This window comes from Orbicella franksi, chromosome 12 (assembly GCF_964199315.1).
Source record: "Orbicella franksi chromosome 12, jaOrbFran1.1, whole genome shotgun sequence".
Lineage (NCBI taxonomy): Eukaryota > Metazoa > Cnidaria > Anthozoa > Scleractinia > Merulinidae > Orbicella > Orbicella franksi.
In genome coordinates this window covers 14,125,112-14,148,633 of record NC_138156.1, presented here as the reverse complement: position 1 = coordinate 14,148,633, position 23,522 = coordinate 14,125,112, and the positions used below count along the sequence as shown (strand labels likewise).

Sequence of the window (23,522 nt, the reverse complement as noted above, 5' to 3'; positions counted from 1 at the left end):
ACTAACATGGACAACTAAGTGAACAGGATGGAATGGTCCAATTTGATGATCATACAACAAAGGGACATGAGCAGAAAACTGAGAACTGTAGCTGGCTCTGAGTCTTCGAGTGGACAATGCTTGAAAGTGAGATATAAAATGTTGACACTAAACCAGCAGCTGAAAGTTCCTTGTGCCAACTTTCCAGTAAATGCAAGTCTTCAGATTTTTCGGCTTTACTCTGCTGCTTCTCCTGGAGTTTTCTTCGAAGGACATCCTTCAAATAAATTTGTCATTTCATGATCTTCTTTTTCACCATCAAAACCGCTCGTGCTATCAACGTCGCTCTCACCTAGATCTTTATGACCAAAATCTAAAGATTTCCTTGCTTTTGTCAGGCCTTAGCCTCCTGTTAGGTCCAAATTCCCTACAGAATGCCTCATTTTACAAGAAGTCACATAGCAACAATGAAAAACCACCAAACAAAGCACAAAAATCCACAACGCTAACAAACCAGACTAAGAAAATACAAGGCGGTTCAATATGTATGAATGCCAACTTTAAGTTGTCTATTACTTTTATTAACTTCCAGTTAGCTGATACATGTACCCAGATTCCCTTGGTGGTAAGATAGGAAGAGAGATAAAAATAGAAAGGAAAATGGGAAAAGGAATAGAGATCAGCCTTCCCCTTTGGCCGCCATTTTTTTAGGGTGTTTTTTGGGACGTCAGCGAAAACATGATTGTTTTCACGGGAAATGAAAGACCTCCCGCAGATATCACAGTTCTAAAAATAAAAAGATACGGGACAGGGTTGACTCAAGGGTAGAATTAGTATGGAGGCTCCAGGTAATGGGCTCCTGACAACCCTTGTTTCAATTCAAAACTTTCCTTAGTACATTAGTACGACCCTTGCTTCTATTCAAAACTTTGCATGGCAAGTAAGTACATTGGTACAACCCTTGTTTCAATTCAAAACTTTCCTAAGAACTAGCACAACTGTTGCTTCTATTCAAAACTTTCCCCTGTAAGTTGGTACAACAGTACGACCCTTGTTTCAATTCAAAACTTTCTTTAGAACGTTAGTACGACCCTTGTTTCTATTCAAATTTTTTCTTAGTACATTATAGTATGACCCTTGTTTTTATTCAAAACTTTCTTCAGTAAGTTAGAACTTTAGTATGACGCTTGTTTCTATTCTAAACTTTTTATTGCATTAATAACTGGGAGCAACAGAAACAAAAATTAGGTTTTGTTTACATTTTTCAGCAAATGCGTCAAGTAATTACTACAGTTTGAAGAAGTACAAGAGAAGAAATTGAGATAAACAATTCCTTTTGAGCTGTATCTTGAGTTTATTGTCTCAAAATGTGTGATCGTAGTGCCATAGAGCCGTAGTGTTTTAGATGTGTGATCGTAGAGCCATAGAATTTTATATTATCTAGAAATGTGTGATCGTAGAGCCGAAGAGTTTTATATTATCTAGAAATGTGTGATCATAGCGCTGTAGAGCTGTAGAGTTCATTATCTAGAGGTGTGTGATCATAGAGCCATAGAAATGATTGTCAACGAACGAGTTCAGGCGTAGGATTGAATAAAAACTTCTACAATAGACCAACAACCATGGTGACATGCCACAGTTTTATATGTACATGCAAGAGGAGAAGTACAAAGTGATCAGTGATAAATGCGTAGAAGCGTAGCGCTCTATGAAAACTTAGAACTACTAGTCAACAGCCAATATGAGGTTCATAAAACAGATGCAAGTTGTAAGATAAGCACAAGCTGATGGGCCACTTGACTCTAACACACACTTCACCTACACTGTACCACCAATTTCAATTGCCACAATTAATTAAATTACCATTGGTGAAGGCAACTTTTCAGTACAACTCCAGTTACTTATTTCTTTCTTGTACTGTTTGATTGAAATTTTTCCTCCATTGTTCTGTCAAAAAAATAAAAACCTTGATTACATAAATTATTATACTGAAAGTAAAGGGTGAATTAAAATTCCAGTTATAGGCCCTAGGCTTACATCAATTTATCCAGGGAATTGGATTGGTTTATATCTTAATATATTGCAGTGGGATTTATAAGCAGCATAAACATGTGTTTGGAAAAATACCACCAGAAAACCCATAATGTGTTGAAATGTGTAATTTGCATTCACAGTTTTTGAGTCTTCAGTTGTGCTAAGTGTCATTTTGGAATTTCAGCAAAGTGCCAAATTGGTTTTAAATATTAACATTGTCTTGTTAACCAACTGCCTCCCTATGAGGAGGTTGGGTGCCTACGTCACCAAGGGGCTTCCATTGTGGCCAGATAGCCCATAGATAGAACACTGCTAGAATTGGAATACTGGATTCCAGTTTCCAAAATTCTGCATTTTAGGGTTGCCTACTCAGGTCTTGGTTTTTGAGACACCCTACCAAAACGGTATGATTTGGTATTTACTGTACCCAAATTCAGCCAAGTGAGCATGGTATCGTAGCCATATCAGGTCAGTGACTTGATATCACAGGATATCAGGACAGTAGACACACCTCTTGATTTGTTAATTGCAAATTCCTAGTAATACTGCATAACACAGACAGACTGGAAATTACTAGCAGTGAGTTTGAAGCCAATCAAATTTGACGTGTTTCATCAATACTGCACAATATATAAGTCTTAAGCTTAATATTGTTGGCCCCAACCCTCCTGAATGAATGAATGAGTGGATGAATTACTTTCTTACCGTGTCAAACATTCTAGTTTACTGTAAACAGTAAGCTGATTGTTAACACCAATGTATACATATAGGTAATCATATGGTTTCAAGTTCAATTTGGAATTAATTTGCGCGAGTGAGTTTTTCAAAAAGCTGAAATTGCACAAGCCGCTTCAGCGAGTGCAATTTCAGCTTTTTGAAAAATTCACAAGTGCAAATTAATTCCAAACTGACCGAGAAAAACTGTTTCAACCTTTCCACACAAAATTTTCATCATCATTTTGCATATCACTGGCTTCGAAAATTTCCTATAGTCTTTCAGCCAATCATAATCCAGAATTACGATGTGTAATTTGCACTGGTGATAAACTTTTTACACCAGTGTTACACTTTTTGCATTGGTGTTACACTTGAACTGCACTGCTTTCAGCCAATCAGAATCAAGTAATTTTTTCGTGTATATCATTATACAATCATGTAATACTAGTAGTAATCAAAGATTAGAGCAGTGCGTTCACGTGAGTACTTTGAATGTTTGGTCTACTTTGGTGGCCTTCGAATGGCTCAAGAGAAAACTAAGTTTGATCGCATGTCAGATAACAATCTGCATGATTGTGAAGTTGAACTGGCCAAAAATAGATGATAGCCTGCAGTAAAAGTGTTTTTAATCAATTAGGTACTAACTTGTACTGGAGAAAATATTTTCCAGGAAAGGTATTTGAACTGTTTCAGATCGCCAACACTTGTAACAAATATTTCTTGAGACAATAAAGTTTTGACCAGCAACCCTGCAAGACAGCACGTTGCCAAATGTTTTTAAGTTTTGTGTTTGTATTTGTTTACATAGCTCAAATTTACATCTTGTTCAGTTCACAAATGAAAAAAAGGTGAACTAACCTTTCTGACAACAAAACACAGCCTTTTGGTGAGTCACATAACACAGAAAGTTTGCTTTCTGACAACCAATTATGGGCACAACAAATTTGCTGAACTACAAATCAGAAAATATATTCCTGACCACAGATCTGAGGGTCATCATGGTGATTTGCCGAGCTACACAGAAGATTTGCTTTCTTACCACAAGTCAGGGCCATTTGCCATCGCTAAACTACAAAATATTCTTTCCTGATGATGCAGCCTTTAGCTACTTGTTGTCGAAGGCGAGAGGGTCAAAATACATGCAGCTTCGTAGATCATATGTACACTTTTTTCAATTCTATACAGCGAATACATGACTGCATGCATGCACTCATGATGAAATTTGGCCCTCCTGTGTGTGTGGGGGCAAATCAGTGAACAAATCCATCCCAAAAATTCTCGATATAGACTGGATTAGGATTGCATTACACTATGTGAACGCAAAAATAGGTCTGCAATGTGTACTTGTGGACTTATGCTTAGTTTGATTCCATTTGGTTGTAGTGTTGTTTTTAAAATAAATGTCAGTATCTGGGAGTTGAATTGCTGCAAGTGAGAAGGAAATCACTGGAAAGATAAAGGTGTAGAAATAAGTGACTTAGGAAACATAGTTTTTAGTGTAGAGCACACTATTGGGATGGTTTAGGGGGGTTGCTGTTTGCTAAGGCACTAACGCAACAAGGCACAATACACTAACACAATAAGGTGTTAACTTAAATGTTTGTTTAATTAATTAACCCATTGACACCTGAATGAAATTGCCCGCAACCCACCCCTAATTCCCTGGCATTTTTTGGAATATTTCTGAGCGAGTGAAAGCACAAAAATAAACCATATGCGCAGTAACCACAGACACAAGATCAGGTTTCATGACATCGTTTATTCAAAGTTGAATAAATGAAGGGTCAAAATATTAAAAAACATTAGCAAAAAGAACTCAACCTAATGTGTTAAACTGATGAGAAAACAAGAAATTATATTCTTTCTTTACCGCGCGACAAAATGTCCACAGAAGCTGAGAAAATTGACTTTGCGAAAATGAGTTAATTATTGACTTTGGAGGACAAAAAACGAAACCAAATTTAGCCTACGTGTAGCCGTACCCACCCCCGCAGGAAAAACGGGAGGGAGGGAACGTCTACGAAGAGCTGACACGAATCGTGTTATGTGACATCACAGTAATTTATGTAAGTTATGCAAACAAATTATATTTTCTGTCTGTACTCGTGTCCTCGCGCAGACAAAGGCCTCGTAAATATTTATTCTTTCGAGTTTATTTGCAAGTCAATGTCCCTTTTCAGTCCCCTTTTCAAGTGTATATTGTGTGTTAAAGGGATTGAAAAGGATTACGAGCGATGTTTGGTCCAAAGCAAGAAGAAGACAATCTTTGATGTAAACGTCGCGCTCGCAAATTTGGAGTTCCATGTGTATGCTACATCAGAGTACATTTGTAGGCAGTGTCATGTTCTCCTCAAGAAGAGAAATAATTTGCAGAACCTGGAAGAATTACAAAAATCTATGAGAATCAACTACGCCACAAGTTTGAAGAAAGTTGGCCTTGTTTTCCAGCCAAAAAATTCGCTAGAATGCGCGAATTTAAGTTCGAAGAGGTTGACTAGCCTAAGCGACCTCTGCGGTTCGTGACATTTGTACATTTGCCGTTCTCTGTTCGGTCACTTGACCTTTTTGGTCGCTTCACTCGTGTTTATGAAGGGCACTTCATGTTGTGTCATAAGAAGGAATTTTGAGTAAAGTTGAGCCGTTAGATCGTGCTATGGCAAATTTTTAAAGGTCATAGGTCTGCATAGTTTCCACTGTTATCTGCATGTCGCTTCGTAGAGTTTGACACCTGTAATTTTCCATGTGTTTATGCATTGTTTAGGCTCATTTCCATTGCAAGATATGCTCTCAAGTCTCCACGAATTTGCTTTTGGGGGACAAAATATGAAATTTACCGTGAACATGTTGCTTTATACTTGTATTCTATATTGTGACGCCGGGCCAGGCTGTGATTAGAGCTGTTTTTACAAGTACAGTAGAAAGATCCTTATTACGCATATCATATTTGTTGTTGGTCATTCTGGCACCACATGATTCAAATGTAGCTGTTTACGCGCAAGTCTGTTGACTGTTTTGCGTGTTGTATATGCCATTGTTCGGCTTAGTTCAGGCAAGACCATGGTTTCGATCCTCCATGCGGATCTCATCAGTTGCCGGTATTTCTAAAATGCTCAGAACATCTGTAGTTGCCACTTACTAGCGCAACTCTAAACTCGTACAGATGTGAGAATGTGAGACATTTTGCGGCTTGGCACAAATCTATTTTAGCCAATCAGTATTCTCGAAAGTATTGCTCGCGGTCTTTATCCAATAAGGAACCATTATATATTTCCATGCAAAAGCGTGACGTCACATAACACGATTCGTGTCAACTCTTCGTAGATGTTCCCTCCCTCCCGTTTTCCCTCGGGGGGTGGGTACGGCTACACGTAGGCTAAACCAAATTCAACAGAATTTTATTCTTGTACTATAACGGCTAACATTTGAGAAAACAACGAAAAATAAAAGCGAAGAACTCATGTAAAAATCAATCTGAAAACAAGAAATCAAGTAATTTCTTCGCCGCGCGACAAAATATTACGGCGCTGCAAAAGAAAGATGAAAGACGACAAAAACAAGCCAATTATTTTGAGATCAGTCGTATTTCAACTGTGTTAAATTAGTGGCCATTTAGTTCTTTTCTCAGCGGTTCTGTAGCAGCTGAATAAGACTCCAAAAAATATTTGAATGAAGCAAATAAACTAAATAAACAAAGTGCCTGGAGGTCGCCATAAATTAAATATGCGGAGCAACTTCAGAATACCCGGCCACTTTATTTACATGTGTCGGTGGGCTTTGAAGAACGAGGTATATAACAATAGTTGCTATTCTTATTCACTGAGATGCTAATAAGTGGCCGGGTATTCAATCCAGCGTGCAAGTTACTGTTCGCTTTTAAAACCTAAAATTCCCAAATACAGGGAACCAAATAAAAGAAATGCAAAGGGAAGTTCAATAACAATAAATTTTCATCCAAGATGAGACGAAGAAACCTATTTCAAAACAAAAAATTGCTCAAAATTTCGCAGATGTGCTTCGCTGCATGACCGCATGTTCAAATTAATTCTTCACGCTAACGTGGAAGCTTGAGTTTTTGCCGACCGCTTTTGCAGTCATTTTAACGCCCGTGGCTTTATCAATCGTTCCAAAAGTTTAATTCAACTTCGAAGTAATAATGTACATTACCATTTTTGTTTCTGAAGTCCGCAAAGCCGCTTTAAACCTGCGATCTGTCGTCGAAACTTACTTGAAAGCACTCCCATCTTCACGTTTTCTCGGCGGTTGTAGGAAGAAAAACTTCTTCACCAGAACGTTTTGAGGACTCTGTACTCCTTGATCCTCCATTCTGAGGTCACCTGAACATTGATTTGTATTTTTCCTTTCTATTTTAAAGCCCAGAGCAGTAATTTATCCGTGTTAGGAATGAAAACAAGACCTAGGAAGTTTTTTAGATTTGGCCCACAATGCGCCATGATTGCCTGCACTTTTCGAGCGCGCGATTTTAAGAAGAAAAACCGTCTTTCTAGGACCCCTAAAGTCTTCTGAAAATATGCTCAGGAAGTCCATTCTGATTGGTTTATTTGTCCTCAGGAAAAATAGAACAATAGGAGAACCAAAAAATCTTCAGCGAGGGTAGGAAAGGCAATTGTCCCCATGCGCTTTTTTTCGGGCGGTTACGGGCGGCACAGGGAAATGGAGGAGTTTTTCGCACGGGCGGTTACGGGCGGCACAGGTGTCTTTATTCCGCTCTTAGTCCCAACGGGATATAACGCAACAACAATCTCTCCTCACTTAACCCTATTTTGTGCAGCATGTTGTGCCTTGTCCCATGTGACTTTTAACTCTCTGAGCTCGCCACTGTTTCCACTTGCCAAGTGAACTTATACATAAATGATGTGGTGTTAAGATGGTTTGCTTCAATAATGACTATTAGCCTGTTACATAACAACATCAACAACTGAGTCCAACATACACCTTGTAATTGTGTTGAAGTGTGTTGAGGTTCTAATAAGTTCTTGCCATGACTTTAAAAAAAAAATAGTGACATGCTAAATACCCAAAGTCAATTTGCATGTACAAAATGTGGTTTCTGCTGATGATTGCCCAGCCTTAAGATGGTACCAAATGAGGTAAAATGTTACTGTAAGTGCAGTAAAAAGTAAACAACATTGCTGATGTACACTTTGTATACTTCCTATTGTTGACTGTTGTAAGGTTACCAGTGTGCACTGTAAAATGTAGACAGTAGTAATCAGTGATGACAGCTGTGTGTTCCAACTGCTGTGGAGCACACTACAAATCCCGTAAGGCTTGCTGTTTCATGTCTGGAGAGCAGGTAAGCTACTACACATTGGCTATTCATAGCTTAGTGATCAGAGGATTTTTCGATGCGCCCCACAGGTGCCCTGATATCTATAATGACGGACAACATGAATAAAAGGTACTTTTGTTGGTTTTCCTGTCTTTTCTTCAATGGGTGGCCATTTTGAATCGTTTAGGCGTGGTTGATTTCCAAGAGGCTTTGGACCTAGTTATAAATATAGCAGTTTATCCGAGTTTTCCGATCACCCGTTGAGAACGATTTCTGGATGGCAACTTGGTCCCAGTCCTAACTAAAATTCAACTGCGCTTAAATAATGACTGCTTGAAGACACCAACAAGAACAAAAATGCGAGGACGGCCTTTGGCATTGGCTAGGAAACACATATAGAGCTTCCACAGTTACATGTATTGGAGATCTTTGTGGAATTGTTAATAATCTTGTTCATAATTTGCTAATCCATTTTATTACACTTCAGGATCCTTACTCAGACACCTTGGTGATTGGAGACAATATCAAGGAGTCTGATTCCGCCACTTTCTCTGTCATTACTGTATGAGAGGAGACCACAATGCCAGCCTCGGTGTGTGCAGAGGTCTCAAGCACTGGTGAGGGGTCAGAAACAGTCTCTTTGCATTCCCATTCTTTCCACGCCTCGATACCAGAAGAAGAGATAAGTATATGGGTTGATGAGATGGAGGAACAAAACAGCAAACGGCAGAAATTAAACGAAGCTGTCCACAGCATCTCAGGTGGCCAGTACAGCCCTGTAATGTCCACCCTGAACATGACCTGGGATGACGTCTCTGACACCCAGCAGCCATATTACATCCGCAAAGCTAAAGAAGCTATAGGGACCTCATTGTCTGTCATCACTCCCCGCCAAGAAGAACTGGTTTGGAAGGCGTTACAAACAGAGATACTTTTGGATCCAAACAGAGACAACCAAGGAAAGCGCAAGCCTTTTGATCCCAACTCTGGTCTTGTCAACATTTTAGTCAAGGCCTATGAGCAAGCAGGTCATTCGCAAACAAAGCAACAGATCCTTTCCCACTTTGCCGACAACTTTTCAAGAGCTGAGCTTCTCCAGACCAGAATTTGTCCAGGACGTGGTGTTCGGGACAAAAACTTTTAAGCTTGACTCGGGAGAGAAGATTATCATACCAGCGGTCATTAGGACCATCAAGGACCATCCTTCACGCATCATCACATAATATTTAGACTATTGTAAAGAACAAGAGTTCGAGCCAGCGAGCCAGCATTCTCTCTACCGAATGATTGAGGGGTGTTCAGCCTCTATGCAGAAATCCCTTCAGGGACTTGACAACACTACTGCAGAGGGTACAGAGGCATTTGACCAGGTATTTTTGATGTTGGAGGGCTTAGCAGATCAGGGCATCAGCGTGACGGCCACTCAGAAATTACTAAAGGATGGAAAAAGGTACTTGAAAAATGACTTCAAGACACACATCGGACGGGGTGAACATTGCGGTGATCACTGCATCGTCCACACACTAAGTGACAGTAGTGCATGGGAGTTTAGGGGCGAATGTGATCACCAGCATTGCTACGAATGTGAGCGCTGTGAGAGTCTGGAAGGAGTACTGAGAGAGGTGGCAGAGATGCAAGACAAAACGGCCATGACAGAAGAGGTGAGGGGTAGGCTGAGGTTTGAGTACACAGAGAGTGTGCACAACATACAGGCTTGGAAGGCTCACTTGCTACGGTCAAGTAACCAGGACAAAGCCAAGCAAGATATCCTCCAGAAGCTAGACAAGAACTCATGTCTTGTCATAATGGAGTGGGAAATGAAGTTTCTGCCTGTGCAATACAGAGAACAGATGAGTGATTTTTTGGGCAAGAGGGGAAGAAGCTGGCATATCAGCGCAGTAATTACTAGAGCAACAGTGGAGAGAAACCATGAAGTCAAGTGTTTTGTGCACATTTTCAACAACTGCTCCCAAAATAGCTTTGCCGTTCTTTCAATCGTAGAGGACTTGCTGCACAAAGTCAAACAGGAGTATCCAATTGTGACAATAGCCTACCTCCGATCACATAATGCTGGATGTTGCCACAATGGGCATCTGTTGCTAAGTCTTAGAGAAGTAGGGGTGAGATCCAGTGTCAGGCCAGTGCGATATGATTTCTCAGAGTCACAGGCTGGTAAGGACATCTGCAATAGGAAGACTGCTGCTATGAAGGCACACATAAAGCGATGGGTTAACGAGAGGCACGACATCGTCACTGCTGAGGATATGAAAGCAGTACTAGAATCCCATGGTGGTATCAAAGGGTGCAGAGCAGCACTTGTCGAGGTGGACACTACCAGGGAGAGAAACAAAGATAGCAAGATACCAGGTATTAGTGTGTTGAACAATTTCCATTATGAGGAGTGTGGCATCCGTGTGTGGAAAGCATACGACATCGGCCCTGGACACCTCATCCCCTGTAGTGGTCTTGGAGTTATACCACAAGGAGATACTGGGCTAAGGGTGATAAAGCCACTTGGTCAAGCCACACACAGGAGAAGTGTGGGTGAGAGCGTCAGGCACCAGTCCGAGATCTACTCTTGCCAAGAGACTGGATGTGTCCTGACGTTCAAGACCCAAGCAGAGGCAGACAACCATATGGACACCGGCAAGCACCATCTTGAGGTGGACTGCGAGTCCATGTATGACTGCCTTAGGAGGAAATCGGCGGGAATTATGACAGGGGTGATGTTTGCTCCGGATGTGCCATCAACCTCATCGCAAGGTGATAGTGGCAGCGCTGTCAGAGGATATGACCCTAGACCATTAGGGTGGGCTCTGAAGATAACAAAACGACCCACCAGAATGACTGATAACGTCAAGACTTTCTTGATGAAGAAATTTGAAGTGGGTGCAAGAACTAGAAACAAGGCCGATCCTGTGCAGGTAGTGAGGGAGATGAAGACCTTCAGAAATGAAGACAGAGAGCTCACGTTTAAGCATAAGTGGAGGACTGCGCAGCAAATCAGCAGCCTGTTTTCATGTCAGACAGCAGCCCTGCATCATAGGGGTATTGATGCGGAGGAAATCCCTGAGGAGGCCGCAGAGTCGGAAATGGCCTTTGACACCCTTAGAAGTTTGGTGATGGATGATATGGGTAAACCAAGCCATCCAATCATAGCAGGTGTTGGCAATATCTGTGAACTTGTAAAGAACAAGAACCTTGACTCACTCAAACTGGCAGTTCTGAAAGAAATCTGCAATCAGCTACACTTGACGACAAGTGGACCGTTGTCAAGAAAAGACTTTCTTTGAGGCCATTGAAAAATTTTCTGAGAGTTGCACATGTTTTCAAAACTAATGTCACATGGTTTCAGTAAGGAGGATCTCTTTGCTTCTACCCCCATCTTCTCCATTGGGGCCTTTTAGATAGGTGCAGGGAGACCCTTACATAACAGGGTTTATAAATACTTCTAAAATTGTGAGCAATATAAGACTGAAAACTAAATGAATGCTATGGTAAACATAGTAAAACGAAACCTGCAGGGATTTTTACGTACTGCTAAATGCCAGCTGTCCATTGCTATGCTTAAATGTTATCTTGGATAAAACCAATCTGGGTTTTCTTCATCGACGAAAAAGCTGTGCTTAAAGAAATAGGAGGAAGATTTCAGCAACAATGAACAGGGAATGATCAGCTTTAGTAACGTTTTGTCACTTTCCCAGCCAGGAATCTATTACGTAACAGTGTATTAAGTTTCGACTCACTAATTTGCACAGCCATGTTACTTAATGTTTGAATTACATTTCCTCTTCCACCGAATTGACTGTCATTTCGGCAACTTGTTTGCCTTCCATCACACTTGGTGAAAACATAACTCTGGTAGTCTCCAAAACTGTTCACTAACTTACAAAACACAATCTTGAGACTCTCTGGCATACTAATTTGCATGTCCGTGGTTATTAAAATGACAGAACTTGATTCGGAAGTGGTGTGTGCGGTAAAGAGCAGAAACTGCACCACGCTACCCTAACTCTAAGCAATTGAAAAATACAAATGGCCACCTTTACTCAAAAACAATCATGCAAAATACCGGTACCCAGTCTACCTCTCAGACTATTCATGCTCACAAAGATCTGTTGTCAAACCCTCAAGATAGGCTATTGAGAACATACCCGTGGGACATAATTTAGCTAATTACAGCATAAAACTAGGGAGACAATGTCAGATAGTGCAGAGTGCAATTGATACATTGTAGCTCTGGCATGGTCGTCGGACAGGTACTCACCCCTGCTCAGTTCACTTCCGGTTTGTATCTACCTTGAGGGTGGTAGTCTGCTAAGGCTTTCCCCCCTAACAGTGTGTATGTTTCACGGCTGTATTTTCATTCAAGGTCCAAAAATTACGAACAATTACTGTTTATCATGACAGCTTTTAAATTTTACTCTGGTGTTTTACGGTGATTTTTGTTCATTTTCAATTCAATAATACCTTGAAGCAGCAAACGTGACAATTTTAGCTCTTCAGGCCAACTTTGTAACTTGATACCTTTGTTTTCCTCGCAAAGGTATGTAAAATGAAACCCTTGTTTTGTCCAAAGCACATGGAATGATGTGCTTGGTTTTTGGACATAAATGAAAGAAAGTTAAATATCTGACAAAGAAAGAAACAATTTTGAAGAGAAACAATTTTGTTTTACTCAAAGCGCAAATTTTCTTTTCACCAATGAACAAGAATTAATTTAATTATCAGATAGTCACGGAATACCACTTTCTTTTCTGTTTCCACCTTTCTTGTTAACAATAAAACAATTCAAAATTAATTCACAACGATATCGATTGATACAACTGAGAAGCATTTCAACAAGAAGTATTGAAGGTAAACAGTGCTACTTGGCCGATATTATATCCTGAATCGGTGAATGACTGTCCTCAAAGACTGATTAAATTAATTTGTGCTTTCATTAGGTGCCACGGACTCAACAGCAATATTTGAGCACTTTCCTGGATTCTTTTGTCACAAATTTACAATTTGCAGAATATTAAAGCCGTTAACTCGGGAACTTTTTGGTCTCTCTCACAGATGCAATTAAGGCAAGAAATAAACAAGCCCTTAAAGTGGTACTATGACGAAAATCGCATCTTTCCTATCGCATTCATTTTAAAACATAAACAAGTAGCCTGTGTGAGAAGAAAAATGCTGTTTACTATATTCAAATATCTCTTTTCGTTCCAGAGATATTCAAGTTTTTAATATATGCAAATTAGCCCAGTGATGACGTCATACACTCAACCAAATTTTGATCAAATATGATAAAAAAGATATCTCAACCAATTTGTATCAGAAATGTTTGATTCTTTGCAGTAAGATTCTACTAAATGTGCACCACAATATGAGCTTAACAGTTTGGTTACCATGGCAACATACTGGGTTCCAGACCTCCCCAATGTTAAAGGCATTTCTGGCCACCTTTGGCATTCCATTTTGATATTTGCTAATGGTGCCTCATATGCTTGATCCAGCAAGCATATAAATATGTTAGCTCAAGTTTGTGGCCTCGTTTAATGTTTTGCAAGCTGAAAATCACTAACATATTGAAATCAAGTGGGTGGGGACTGGAAAAGAGTGAGTTGCCATGGGAACAGAATTTTATATAACAGTAGGTGTGTTTCCTGCAGAACTATTAGCCTATCAAGTTTCAATGGTCTGTGCTGCAAATTACCCAAGATAGCTCTATTTATATACTTGATATAAAATTGGGTTGAGTGTATGACATCATCAGTCATCTCATTTGCATATTTTACACATTTTTCAAACTTAAATATCTCCGGAACTGATGCAGATATTTACAAACGGTAAACAGCGTTTTTATTCTTTCATAGAATTCTATGTGATACACCTAAAAAATTGAGGGGGAAAAATTTGATCATAGTACCAGAAGAAGCAATACATTTCCCTCCTTTATTTGAACCCCAACAAAACACTATTGTAGTTTGAAACAGCAGATGATATTTCTTGAACTGACCTGTGGGTAATTCTAAAAGATACGCAGCTACAGTAACGTTTCACTTTTGCACTAAAAAGGGACAAGTTGTGCTACCTGAAAAGTATCTGCCGTCCTCGGCCACATCACATGATGTGGAAACATAGTGTACAACACAAAGGCTGCTAGAACGCATGCGTCTCACATGTTAGGTTCTACCATAAGGAAAACCACTCAACATTTATGTGTGATCCCGTATGCAATGTATCTTCCACATAATATATGAAAGACACAAATGCTAACTAATCAAATGCGTTTGGAGCAAATTGGCTTAGTTCTAAAGAGAATAGTACCACAAGGAGAACAAGGGGTTACCTGAAAAACAAATATATAGCTTTGCGATGTTCACACCCAACTGGCATAGATGGAACATATTTTCAAGGGGTACACATGTTCCTTTCCCTCCCCAAGGTACATGTGTACCTTTCTTAACCCATCCTCACCACTTACCTGCCTCTAGACTAATTAATCAACCCATTGACTCCCATGCCATCCATAACCGCCCAGGTGAAAAGCCCCACCAATTTCCTGTGCCGCCTGTAACCGCCCGATAAAAAGCATGTGGGACAATAGCTTTTTGGTTCTCTTCTTGTTCTATAGTTCTTGAGGACAAATAAACCAATCAGAATTGACTTACTGAGCATACCAGTATTTTTAGACGACTTTATCCTAGAAAGACGGTTTTTCTTCTTAAAATCGTGCACTCGTAAAGTGCAGGTTACCATGGCATGCTGCAGGCCAAATCTGCAAACTTCAAAGGTCTTGTTTTCATTCCTAACATTGAGGAATTACTGCTTTGGGATTTAAAATAGAAAAAAAAATACAAATTAATGTTTAGGTGGCCTCAGAATGGAAGATCAACGGGTGCAGAGTCCTCAAACCTTTCTGGTGGAGAATTTTTCCTTCCTTCAACCACCACGAAAATGACGATCAGTACACTTTCAGGTAAGTTTTGAATACAGATCACGGACTTAAAGCAGCTTCCTGGACTTAAGAAACAAAAATGGTAATGTGCATTATAATTATTGTTTCAAAGTATATTCAACATTTGGAACGATTGGTAAAGCCATGTCCCATAAAATGACTGCAAAAGTGGCCAGGAGAAACTCAGACCCTTTGCTCTAGCGTGAAGAATAAATTTGAAAATGGGGTCGTGCAGCCAAGCCTGTCTGCGAAATTTTGAACATTTTTTTGCTTTTAAATAGGTTTTTTCACCTCAGCTTGAATCAAAATTTATTGTTATTGAACTTCCTTTGGCATTTCTTTCACTTGGTACCCCGTTTTCGAGAATTTCAGATTTAAAAGTGAACAGTATTTTTGCTTGCTGGATTTCTGCACACCTAATTTATCACGACCTCCGTGGTTTGTTTGATTAGCCAATTAGCTCGTTCAAATATATTTTTTGGAGTCTTATTCAGCTACTACAGAACTACCAAGAAAAGAACTAAGTGGCCACTTATTTAGCACAGTTGAAATACGATTGATCTCAAAATAACTTGCTTGTTTTTGTTTTGACTTACAATTTTAATCTTTCTTTCGCAGCACTGTAATATTTTGTCGTGCAGTAAAGAAATTACTTGGTTTCTTGTTTTCATTCTTGTTTCTACATGCCTTTCACGTTTATTTTCTGTTGTTTTCTCAAATGTTAGCCATTATAGTACAAGAATGGCAATTCTGAAGTCAATAATGACTCATTTTCACATATTCAATTTTCTCGGTTTTTGTTGGGCATTTTGTCACATGGCAAAGAAACAATATAATTTCCTGTTTTCTTATCAGTTTTAAACATCAAGTTGAGTTCTTTTTGTTAATATTTTTTAATATTTTGGCCCTTCATTTATTTAACTTAAAATAAACAATGTCTTGAAACCTAAACTTGTGTTTGTGGTTACTGCGCATTTTTAGCACTCGTGCTCATTGGGAAATGTTAAAAAACTGCCGGGAATGTAGGGGTGGGTTGTGTGCAATTTCTTTCAGGCGTCAATGGGTTAATTAAAATTGTTATACAGCCCAACTCAAATACATTTTCCAACTGGAGGAGAAGGTGTCACATGTTGTGGGTCAAAACTCAGTAACTCCCTAGGGTGAACAATACTCACTAACTCCCTAGGGAAACAACAACTTGGACTTTCGACTCACACGTGATCTGGTCGTGTTCCTTGAAACCATGGCAAATTTGTGAGCCAGCCGGCATCAAGCAAACTATTTCTTCGCAGTTTTTTTCTATTTTCAAGTTGGGAGGTATAACAAAACACTTAATGACTGGTGCCATGGGAAACAGTGAGTTTTGTTTCCCCTCGACCTCAATGTTCCCCTCGGCTTCTCCTCAGGGAACATTGAGGGCCTTGGGGAAACAAAACCAGTGTTCTATTTAATTTTTTTGGGCAAGGGGTTGTGTAATTTTTCAGGGGGGTCGCACAAAGCAGGTCTACCTGGCTAACTGCAGCTGCAGCACTACATAAAGCTAAGGGGGTGGGTTGGGGGTGGGGGATTGTTGGGCAAACAGATAAAGGATTGACTTTCGGGAGTCTAAAAATGTTTGGCATTTGATACCTCAGAATGCTTTCTGGTATTACAGGTGGTATGGGCCATGTTTAATATAGTTTGTACACATTCTGAAGAATACATAGCAAAAATGAACAACCAAATGTGGCATTTGTGTTTACATCAAACACTAGCAGCTTATTTTTGCATGCAACAGTTCGGGTTGCAGTGTAAACTGTTTTGTTCGCTTCATTTTGGGGCAAATGATTTCCTGGTGCTGGGTTTGCATGTTTGGGCAGTCACATTGGCCGTCACGGCTTGGTTCTCATGCGAAAATATATTTGGATTTGACATTCCCACCAAAGCACGTAAGTGGTAATGCGAGCAGGAGACTTTGCTGAGCTCTGAGAGAAAAATAACTTTTCCCCTCTTCCTTTACTTTAAAATTAACTCATCAATATCGAGAAAGTTGAAAGGTATCGCTTGTTTAATTCATGAAAAGTATCGTAAAGCGACAATAAATATTGTCAAGCTTCCACAATTAGTCAGGCGTGACTTCAGAAAATGACCTTATACAGACAAAAACAAAAACTTAAACTAGCTTTTTACAGACCTGATTTTTGGCAGATTATTTACAGTAGTTCTAAGGATTAAACAATGAATTTTCTCCACAATTTTCAATGATAGTCGGCCTGTTGGAGTCCGGCTGCTGTTCATGTAACATTTTGTAATCTTGTTTACAAAGAAATGAAATTCGATTGGGGAAGAAATTGATCAAATGCTACCTAACCGAGGAGAAAATCACACAGAGACATTTCTGGGGCACATTCTCTTTTATTTGCTAAATTAACAGAGGACCAAATGATTCGCAAATCAAGTCGCCTTTGGAATTTTGTTGAGTTGTTTTTTCAAACTTCTTTTCCTTGATATCTTGTATTACAGTAATTTTTTTCAATCGTTTTTCATTAGAAACTTCACTCTTTTATTTACTTTTGTTTTCTTTCATAATTATACTACTTTAATTTATATGAGTACTTTAGCCGATTTTCCTTTTCGTCAGTGTCGGGTCAGCTAGCGGTTGCCGTCGGGTTTTTGACCCGAGACCCATCTCTTAACTGGAATACTGCGAAACTCCCTGTTTCCGTTGGGGCCAGTCATTAAGTGTTTATTATTTAATTAGACCAACATTAAAGTTTACACCTTAGTGCCATAGTGCAACAGCGAATAGTGCGTTAGCAGCAAGCAGCCCCCAAAACCATCCCAATAGTGCACTCTGCACTAAAAAAAGACTAGGCTAATAAAAATGATTAAAACTACAAGGTTAGTTAGAACATAAGCTTAAAAGACAATTAGGCCCAGGTCAAACGTAGTACTTCACATGAACTGAACTAATGACAGTTTGGGTCGACTCAAATAATTAAAAGAACGTCTGTTTGAGTCAAACGTCGAACTGAACTGCTACACCAAACAATTAACACAAGTGGTCTTGTTGGTCAGTAGTTTTTCAAGGTAACGTCAAAATGGCGGCTTTAGACGGGTTGGTACAAAACGAAGACCCCTTGATCAGGATCACTGGACCCCCTTTTGGACCCCTTCTGGACCCCCTTCTGGACCCCCTTCTGAACCCCCATTTGGACCCCCATCTGGACCCCCCATTTTTTCTTCCAGAAAATACGGGCTTCTGATTTAAATAATTAAACTTAGAACATAACATGATGAAGTCTATTTAATCAGTGAGCACGATGTGAAGAAATTAATGAATTCATGCACCATTGTGTCTAGAATAATATAATGGGTGCAGCCACACTATGAGGGTTAACCGGGTTATTTCCAATTAATCAATTACAATTAACCAGGTTACCAAAAAATTGTGAGTGGCTGCTATTTTTGGCAGTTCATTGAACTTAAACCGGGTTTACGGTTATCATGGAAATAAATTGAAGAACAATAGATTTTTTAACCGAGTTAGGTTAATTTTACACTACCTATCCGCGTGGTATAAACCAGGTTAGTGGTCTCTTATCAGTGCTGTGCATTGGCTTTTTTGTGAAATGTGTCAGTCATCATGGTCTGTTTGGGAGATGTTGTTCACTGTGGCACAAACAAGTGTATAATCTTGTACTGAACGTAGCGAGTGGTAACAACAGTTTGAAACAGTTGTATTACTGGAGCGGATTTCTAGTTTTTTCCTAATATGTGTCGGCTACACCATATCAGCCAAGTTTGCAAGGAACCGTCACACTTGAACCATGATCTGAACAGGAAGCGCTCATTCACCTTAGAAGGAGAAATTTTAATCGACCTCCGCAAAGAACACAAGAGTAAGTCAAAGGGAAGCGGCAGCTCATTAAAATGGCGAGAAATGCAGAGGAATGAATGAATTCGTGAACAGTTTTAGGTGAAGTGCATTTTCGAAATATAGCAGCTGTGGACCAAGAGCATTTCACAGTTTCTAGATGCCATAATTTACACTTGTCTATCGATAAAGATGCTCCAAAGCAAGTGTTTCTTTTTGTCATAAATGAAAGAACACGCACAGTTCTTAGTCCAGAAGGGGCTCTAAATGGGGGTCGTGAAGGGGTCCAGATGGGGGTCCAAATTGGGGTCCAGCAGGGGTCCAGAAGGGATCCAGAAGGGGTCCAGATCGGGTCCAAAGGGGGGTCTAGTAGAGGGTCCAGATTGAGGGGTCCATGTTTTGTACCGATCCTCTTTATGCGTTTGGTTCAATTCGGCGTTTGACCCAAAGTTGGTCTTCAGGCATTATTCACGGCTGGCTAGGCATGAAGAACGCCTCAGCCACTCCACATAAAATCAGTCGAACTTAACAGGGTCAAACGTTGAACTTCACATGAGCCTAATTGGTTGAATTGGGTTCAGCTCCTGTGAAGTACGGCGTTTGACCCGGGCCTTAAGCTTACTACAATTTTCGCTGATTAATTCCCTAAGGTTCATTGTTCTTCGTCGACTTTAAATTTGTCGAGAGTTTCTGACTTTCTAAGGTCTAACACCTTCACTAGCTCTAGAACTCTTGCTAGTTTTGATACCAACCATTAAGCTTAAGCTTAAGACTCAACTGTACCATTTGTTCCACGTACAAGTTTGGGTAAACTCGAGAAGGACTCATGCATACCGTAGCTGACCGTATATGTTCTGACGAAATTTTGGGCAATGTATAAACGTGTCTTTAAAGTTGGAAACATTGCTGTAATCATACAAATGGAACCTTCGGTATAGTTACGTAAGAAATAAATACATTTGGCATTAAATTTTAATAATCTTACCTTCGCTGCAGTTGAATGAAGATTACTAGTGGTTCTCTTAGTCGGTACCTTTACCGTGCTGGGTATGCCTTTCGATGTTGTAGATCCTTTGGAACTGCTTTTTGTTGTCAGCTCTAGCTCTTCAGATAACCTTCTTTTCGGTAGAAAGTCGAAATTTAGCAGAATTATTAAAACTATGACTATGGTTCCCACAACAACATAAACGCCACACTTCCACGTAGCCATGTTTGCCGAGCGTCAAACGCATTTATAATCCCCACACCAACCTCGTTCCCAGGGTCCTCTCTCTTCCTCCCTCAAGAAAGTATCCTGGTTGCTGCCAACCAAAGCCGCACAGAGGGTGGGTCCTCAACTTAAATTTAGTCAACACTGTCTAGGGAGGTGAATGATGCGCTGCTATACAGACGTTATTTATTTTGAAAGTGAAGCAAGTTGTTTGTCAGAGATCCTGCCTGACTAATGCTTCGTCGCTATGATCTGAACTTCTATCAGTATGAGATGCTAATTGAGAGGGAACTTTGCTTATTTTTCAGTGCTTTTTTAAAAACCGTCAACAACCTGCTTCGGATTAGTTTAATCAGTTTTCACAGCAAAAGAATTAAGTAACTGTCAAATTATCCACAGGATGCATTCGGCTAAATGAGAAGCTAGTTTCTTGGCTGAAAATTGGACTTACCGCTAAAACAGTTTTAAAACGAAAGCCGTTGGATTTTGCAAACGCGCGACCGATGTCGCTGTTGTCAAGTTCTTCATAAAATTTCTCACAGCAAGAGAACCGAATGACCGTCAAACTGTCCATTGGATGAATTCAATCAAATTCAAAGCTAGTCTCTTGGCCCAACACTGGATGTATCAAACTCTACACGAAGACATCGATGTCTCCGTTACAGACCTCCCAACTCTCCCGGTTTTCCAGGGAGTCTCCAAGTTTTTCATCAAATCTCCCGGTCTCTCGGTTAGAGCACCAAATCTCCCGGGAACTACCTACCTTGGCTCTTTTTAATTTTTTTTTTTTCATTAATTTCGTTATTTTCGAGACGTCGGGTACGTTCGGAAGGTCTTCGGGTGATTTTCGGAGAGTATTCAGACATTGTCGAAAATTATATTCTCACAATGCAAAGATTTCTAGCCGTCTCCAGGTTTTTGTACTCTGGGGGTTGGCGGGTATGCCGTTGTGATTTTGTCGATCGAAAAATATAAGCTGCTTAATCAAGTTATTAGTATTCAGCACTCAGTCGTTGTTGATGTCAAGTTCTTCGTAATTTGTTTTCGCCGCAAGAGAATGGAATGACCGTCAGACTGTCGATGGGAGTAATTCAGTGAAATTCAAAACTACCTTTGTAGACGAACAAACGACGTATTTAACTCTAAAAGATTGAGTAAATACCTACGTTGTGATTTTGCCGAATGAAAAATGAAATTAAATTCACCGCGCGGTTCATTTATTGTTGTGGTCGTCATTTCCAAGTTCTTTGTCGATTATTTTCACCACCACGAATTGCAAAGACCGTCCAACTATCCATGGAAAAATTCAACCAAATGTAGGGCTGACCTTTAAGCCGAACTTTGTTGCATTGAACTCCGATATCGAATGCGTCAATGCTTTCGCTGTGAGTTCGGCAGAGGTTAAAAATTCCACTCCCTACTGGGCTTAGTAGGTGAGCTCAGTGGAGACAAACTTTAACTGTCCTGCCCCTCCCTCCAATCATTAGGGAACTTAAGCATGGGTCGTTAACCACGGGTAGATTGTGAACCGCGCTCGACCCATGGCCGCGCGGTTAATAATAATAAACCACGGGTAAACCATGAACCGCGCTCGACCCATGGCCGCGCGGTTAATAATCTCAACATTAGCAAACATTATCGGGAACTTTCAATACGAACCATATTCACAAAGGTTGACTTTTCGTCGCCAAACCTTAACAATAAATGACTTTCAGAGAAAAACTATGCAAAAGTTGCTTTCCTTGCAGCGGTTATCAATCACACGCGACCTCCAGCGGAAAAACATCTTGACAAAACCTGAGTTTTGGTGGACGTCAATCATCTCCGTCTCCTTGCCAACTGTGTGCAAAATTTAGCTGAAAAAAATGTGAAACCTGGCAGCGGTCCACCCGTAAAAATCATCATTTTACTTTCGGTATGTACGGCTAGCTCACTAAATACAGCGGCATTAAATATTCCTTGAAATCTATAAATGAAGGCATTTGTCTGGTTTCTCAACGGCCATTCGCATGCATGAATGACCCCGAGATCAAGCAAATCTGCACGCGAGCGAACAAATTATTTCTGTACGTATTTTTCTTGGGGCTACGGAATAAACTTTATCAAGAGTACCCGTCGGATCCACTCCGCAAAATATCCGCTCTGCAGACTAAAGTTGAGCTGGCTGGGAATCTTAGCAATAAACAGAATCTTGCTGAGAATTTAGCTTATCGAGAGCTAACTAGCTGGGAATTTTTTTTTGGTGTTCAGATAGCTTACATTGTGGTTTTACAAATCAGTTCTGGCTGGAAATTACATTCCGGATAGGATCACTGACTGTGTGTCACTTGACACTCTGACTGCTTGACCTTTTGTTTGAAAACATGCTTACAATATAATGTTAGTTGTTTATTAAAGTTTTATTTACCAGCAAACAATGAACAGGCTACCGTACATATCTTTATAAACCGAACTCGCTACGTTAATGCTGAATATGGACATCATCCATCACCTCCTTGTCTGCTTCCGTTACTTCTACCGACGGATAAAACTTTTTGCCGTGGGCGTTGCGAATGCAAGACAACTTCGGGGGATAATGCACTGGCTCAGGCTTGATGGACATCCTTAACTCCCCATCACGATTAGGGATTGGCCTGAGTTCCAGTCGAGCAAGAACAAAGTGCAATGTGATTCTACTAATAACCAACTTGCACTTAGGGTAATTCCCCAGTATTGCATTGCGCATCCCTACTACGCATAATTTCACGCGTGATTAGCGCGCGCGCATTAAACAATGTCGGCTTTTTCTTTACAGCTGGACATCGCCATAGAGGTAAATCGTCATTTTCTCGCAACCGAATATAGTGACCTATCATTTTTTCTGTTGTTTTGGATTGAGTAATAAATTTCTCTGTGTAAACTACATATGGACCAATTCTCAGTGTAGAACAAAAAGCAATCGTCGGAAACGTGAATTTAGCAAGCAATCGTGACTACAATCATGGTGCTATTATAAGGATTTAAGGGCCCATTAACCGATTTATGCGCGCGCTCGCGCGCGTTGCTAAGAAGGTGAAATTTCACTTCCGGTTACTTACGTCAGCCTGAGCTCAACAACTTCCAATAGCTTCCAAATTCGCTTACATTTTAGATGTTTTTCTTTGTGTTTCACAAAATTCAAAGTGAAAAAAGTACAAGCAAAGACAAAATAAGAGAAAGACAGAAAAACAAGAGCAATAGAAAGAGAAAAACTAACTCCGTGTGGCTTTGTTTGATCTTACCGAAGTGTGCTGGTAGTGTAAATTGCGCACGCGCTGATAGGGTTACTTCTAAGATATATCGGGCGCTCTTCCGGTTTCTTTAAATGCTAAAGGAAACGTGGTTTTTCCTTAAATTAAGCCTTTTTTGACGGATTTTGATTAAAGCCAACGTTAGAAACATAGCTATGCATTCCTTTTTCAAAATCATGCTTTTTACAGAAAATTACGAACTTTTTAATATGTTGAAATTC

The 23,522-nt window shown here is 40.0% G+C and overlaps 2 protein-coding genes across 3 annotated transcripts in view; one reads left to right on the top strand and one right to left on the bottom strand.

The window, feature by feature from the left end:
- The window catches only part of LOC145462409 (uncharacterized), a 112,788-nt gene extending 90,590 nt beyond the window's left edge, over positions 1-22,198 (bottom strand). Inside the window, exons 1-2 of one of the 2 annotated variants that reach the window (XM_081445933.1) lie at positions 19,808-21,753; positions 1,843-1,926 (exon numbers count right to left, since the gene is read on the bottom strand). In XM_081445933.1, the coding sequence (XP_081302059.1) occupies positions 1,843-1,926; positions 19,808-20,032 (309 nt within the window). In that variant the 5' untranslated portion in view covers positions 20,033-21,753. Of the gene's footprint in view, positions 1-1,842; positions 1,927-19,807 lie in introns of both variants that reach the window. The other variant, XM_081445934.1, reaches the window with a different exon arrangement.
- LOC145462393 (uncharacterized) lies at positions 9,295-12,960 on the top strand. Its single transcript, XM_081445906.1, has one exon. The coding sequence runs from the start codon at positions 9,304-9,306 to the stop codon at positions 11,311-11,313; it is 2,010 nt and encodes a 669-aa protein (XP_081302032.1). The 5' UTR covers positions 9,295-9,303; the 3' UTR covers positions 11,314-12,960.
- Positions 22,199-23,522: the final 1,324 nt, after the last annotated feature.

What these genes read in the sequence shown, in the direction of transcription:
- LOC145462393 (XM_081445906.1), top strand. Translation starts at nt 9,304, where the DNA reads ATGATTGAGGGGTGTTCAGCCTCTATGCAGAAATCCCTTCAGGGACTT.